The sequence below is a fragment of the Gekko japonicus genome, unplaced genomic scaffold, assembly GCF_001447785.1.
Source record: "Gekko japonicus isolate JY-2015 unplaced genomic scaffold, Gekko_japonicus_V1.1 scaffold2795, whole genome shotgun sequence".
Taxonomy (NCBI): domain Eukaryota; kingdom Metazoa; phylum Chordata; class Lepidosauria; order Squamata; family Gekkonidae; genus Gekko; species Gekko japonicus.
This window is the reverse complement of record NW_015162036.1, coordinates 40,316-44,277: the sequence shown is the minus strand read 5'-3', so window position 1 is coordinate 44,277 and position 3,962 is coordinate 40,316. Positions and strand designations below refer to the sequence as shown.

General features: G+C 51.7%; 1 protein-coding gene across 1 annotated transcript in view; it reads left to right on the top strand.

Annotated features, from left to right (window-relative positions):
• The window catches only part of TAZ (tafazzin), a 25,891-nt gene extending 23,131 nt beyond the window's left edge, over window positions 1–2,760 (top strand). Inside the window, exon 7 of the mRNA XM_015405568.1 lies at window positions 1,609–2,760. Coding sequence (XP_015261054.1) covers window positions 1,609–1,710 — 102 coding nt within the window. The 3' untranslated portion in view covers window positions 1,711–2,760. The remainder of the gene's footprint in view (window positions 1–1,608) is intronic.
• The last annotated feature ends 1,202 nt before the right edge of the window (window positions 2,761–3,962 follow it).

Sequence of the window (3,962 nt, the reverse complement as noted above, 5' to 3'; positions counted from 1 at the left end):
CCAGATGAGGCCCCCTGAGGGCTTTTATCAGGCCCTCAGTGGAACTGGCTGTCTTCTGCTTCTCCTTCCAGTTCTGCTGTTCCTGCTGTATCATAGGTTTGCAGCTTACAGATACACACCTGAACAGCACACTCAAGCTTGCAACAGCACAGACATTCTGATGCCATAATTCAGGGCAAGAGGTGTGAGTTTTATCAGACACTGTTAAATAAACAAAATATTGCAAGAGTGCTGATGTTTTAAGCATGTTTTTATTTTAAGGTTTTTTTAAAAAAAAACCCTTTGTGTTTGTGTCCTTTATGAAGTCTATATCTCTGCTACCTGGCATTACATTTCATAAAACACGTGGCTGGCCCAACAAGGTCTCATTTATGTCAGATCCAGCCCTCCTAAGAAATGAGTTCAACACCCCTGACTTAAGCAGAAAAACTCTCTTAAAGGAGTGCAGTTTCTTGACACAGAATTAGAAGGGATCCTAGAGGTCACTTACTCCAACCCCCTTGCTCAGTGCCTGGTCCTTTTAACTGGAGATGTCGGGGATTGAACGTGAGACCTTCTGTGTTCCAAGCAGAGGCTCTGCCACTGAGTCAGGGTCTAAGTCAAGGTTTTTCTCATCACCTCCTGCCTGGTCTTTTAACTGGAGATGCCGGGGATTGAACCTGGGAGCTCCTGCCTGCCAAGCAGAGGCTCTTGCTACTGAGCCCTGGCCCTGGCACCTTGAAGTTGAGTGTTATGATTGTAAATTGTGGTTTTATTTTTTAATGTGATCTATTTTTTATTTTTTAAAATTTATTTATTTTTATTTATTTTATGTGTTTAATTAGTATTGCAGGGAGTGTGGCTCAGTGGTAGAGCCTCTGCTTGGCATGCAGAAGGTGCCAAGTTCAATCCCCGGCCTCTCCAGTTTACAGGACCAGGCAGGCGGTGATGGGAAAGACCTCTGCCTGAGACCCTGGAGGGCCTCTGCCAGACTGAGTAGACAATGCTGACTTTGATGGACCAGTGGTTTGATTCAGTCGAAGGCAGCTTCCTGTGTGGTAGTATTAACATTGCAATCCACCTTAAACTCCATAAAGAAGAAAGGCACGTAATATAAGTTTAAATCAATATGTCTCTGGGGCTAGGATAGTAGACTGTTGTGAACGGGAGGTGGAGAATTCCTGGAGTCCACGGCCTGCTTCCCTAGGGCTGCCAAGTCCCCGGGGGGGGGGGTTGCCCACCCAAAGGGCCCCCAACCCGGATCAGGCCAGTGGGGGGGAACCCTGCCCCCAAAGTGCCCATTTTGGGCTGACGTGCCCAGCACGATGATGTCACTTCCGGCCGTTGGGCACGTCACCGGCCAACGCTCTAGCAATCAGCCTGAAAACTATGGTACCATAGAGTTTCCGGGCTTATTGCTAGAGCGTCGGCCTGCAACGTGCCCAACGTGATGATGTCACTTCCTGGTGATGTCATCAGGCTGCGTGTGAATCTCCCGGAACAAGACCAACTCTCTCCCACTACACAACGTGAGTGACTTGGCAACCCTACGCTTCCCACGGCGGAGAGCTGGCGGGTTTGGCACGTGTGTCTCGGCGCTCTGTCGACCGCGGCTCCTTCTCTTTGCAGGTGGAGATGCGCAAAGCGTTGACGGACTTCATCCAGGAGGAGATCCAGGCGCTGAAAGAGCAGGCCGAGCGGCTGCATCAGACCTTCAAACTCCAGAGCTAGCGGCGGGGCCAGGATGAGCATGGATTGTGCGCTCCCAGGGACACGATGGCAGGCGGTCTGTGCGTGGGACACTTCTCCCTTTAGGCCTCGAGTGGGACTTTCCTGCTTTGCCACCCGCCCGCCACCCAGGCCAGGCTACCTACGTACCGGCATTGCATGTGGGGGCACGGACGAAGGCTCCCCGGGCACCTCCTGCTACCTCCCCACTCATCCTCTCTCTTCGTGCCTCTTCAGGGGGAATTCAGAACTGCTACTGTGTGTGCCATTCCCAGTTGCCAAAAGTCAGTGATGATGCGGGGGAGGGGGGTGTCTCATGTTCTTTGGTGTTAGTGGAGCATGTACAGAAGCAGGACGTTTTTTGGGGGTGGGAACGGGGAGTAAACTCAGGCTTTCCTTCCCTCCTTGCTGTGGTCTTCCCTTCCCTGGCTTCCATTGGCCAGTGGCTGCTGGGAGGACAGGTGGGCTTAGGTTAGCCTGTCTGCCCTGGAGAAAGATGGGCCCGGGGGCGGTTTTTAAAACTCCAGATCTTTTCCCAGTAAATGATTCCAAACCGGAGAACTGCAGCCTCTGCTGGTTTGTGTGGGGGTGGAGCAGAAGCAGGGCTGAAAGGCGTCTTTCCACAGGCGCGTTGGGCTTCTGAGCAGGGGGATGAAGGAGGGGGTGGAGCTGTCCTCTTTACAGCCGGACGCCTCTGCTTCCAACTCCGGCAGAGCGGTCCCACCTACGCCCACAGTGGAGACCGATTGCCCGCAACTCAGGTAGGCCCTCTCCTTCACCTGTGACCTCTCTGCAGGGTGGACTGCACTGCAGAGCCAGAAACCTTGTACAAGGTCCGTGTACAAGGTTTCCCAGCACATGCCACCCTCCTGCCTTTCCTAAAACCCTTCCCAAGACGCTTTTCTCGCCCCATCTCGGTTTCAACCACTGCCACCACCTGGCCTTGGGAGGAATTGCCAACTGGGAGGACCAGGGCTCCTAGCTTCCCTTCGCTGTGTGCCTGTGTCTCCCGCTGCCCAGCATCTGGAAGTTTATGTGGTACAGAGAACCTCTACCAGCATTAAAAATTATAAAGCATTTATTCGAAAGAAAATGTCCTCTCAGCACAGCAACAGACTGAGCAGGGAATCCAAAAGAGAAAGAGTAAAACGCAAATTGCCTGCCCTTCCGTCTGTACATGCCCTAGTGGATGTGATAGCAAGTGTGGTGCAGTGGTTAAGAGTGTCAGACTAGTATCTGGGAGACCCAGGAGATCATCTCTCCCCCCCCCCCCCCCACTGGCCAGGTTAAATTAGCTTTTCCTGATGTCTCCAGGAAAAGATTTATTTATTCTTTCTTTTTCCATTCTGCTCTCCCCTGCTATTGTGGGGCTCAGAGTGGATGACCTCACACAATAAACAATTTAAAATACAATTAAAAACAGATATCACAAATTCAGGTCTATACAATTAATCAGATGGCGTATAACAACATTGACTGTACCAGCGGAAGGAAAAAGGGGGGGGGGAGGCAGGAGGAACTATATAAATAGGAGCTCCCCTGGACGTAACCGTACGCTTAATGGTACATCTTCGTTTTACAGGCCCTGTGGAACTGAACTAAGTCCCGCAGGGCCCAGGTCTCGCCCAGAAGTGCATTCCACCAAACTGGGGTTATTGCCGAAAAAGCTCTAGCTCTGGTTGAGGCCAGGCGATTATTCCTTGGCCCCGGGATCATCAGTGTGTTGTTATTTGAAGAGCATAGTGCCTCTCAAGGGGTGTGCCAGGAGAGGTGGTCCCAAAGATATATTGGTTCCAGACCAGGGTTTTCGTCCTCCAAAACTCTGTTCCCTGCTAGATGTCACCTTGTCCATTTGGAGAGGTGTGTGCAGGAGACCTGACCATCTCACTGTATCTAGCCAGTTTGGTGTAGTGGTTGAGTGCGCGGACTCTAATCTGGGAGAACCGGGTTTGATTCCCCACTCCTCCAGTTGCACCTGCTGGTGTGACCATGGGTCAGTCACAAGCTCGGGCACAGCTGTTCCTGAAAGAGCAGTTTCTGTCAGAGTTCTCTCAGCCCCACCCATGGCAGGGCTCTTTTTGTAGAAAAAGCCCAGCAGGAACTCATTAGCATAATAGGCCACACCCAACAGCAAAACTCATTAGCATATTAGGCCACACCCTGACAGCACCGCTCATTAGCACATTAGGCCACACCCCCATGTTACCAGAAGTGTGGTCATCCAGCCACACCCACCTTTCCCTTCTTATTCTGTT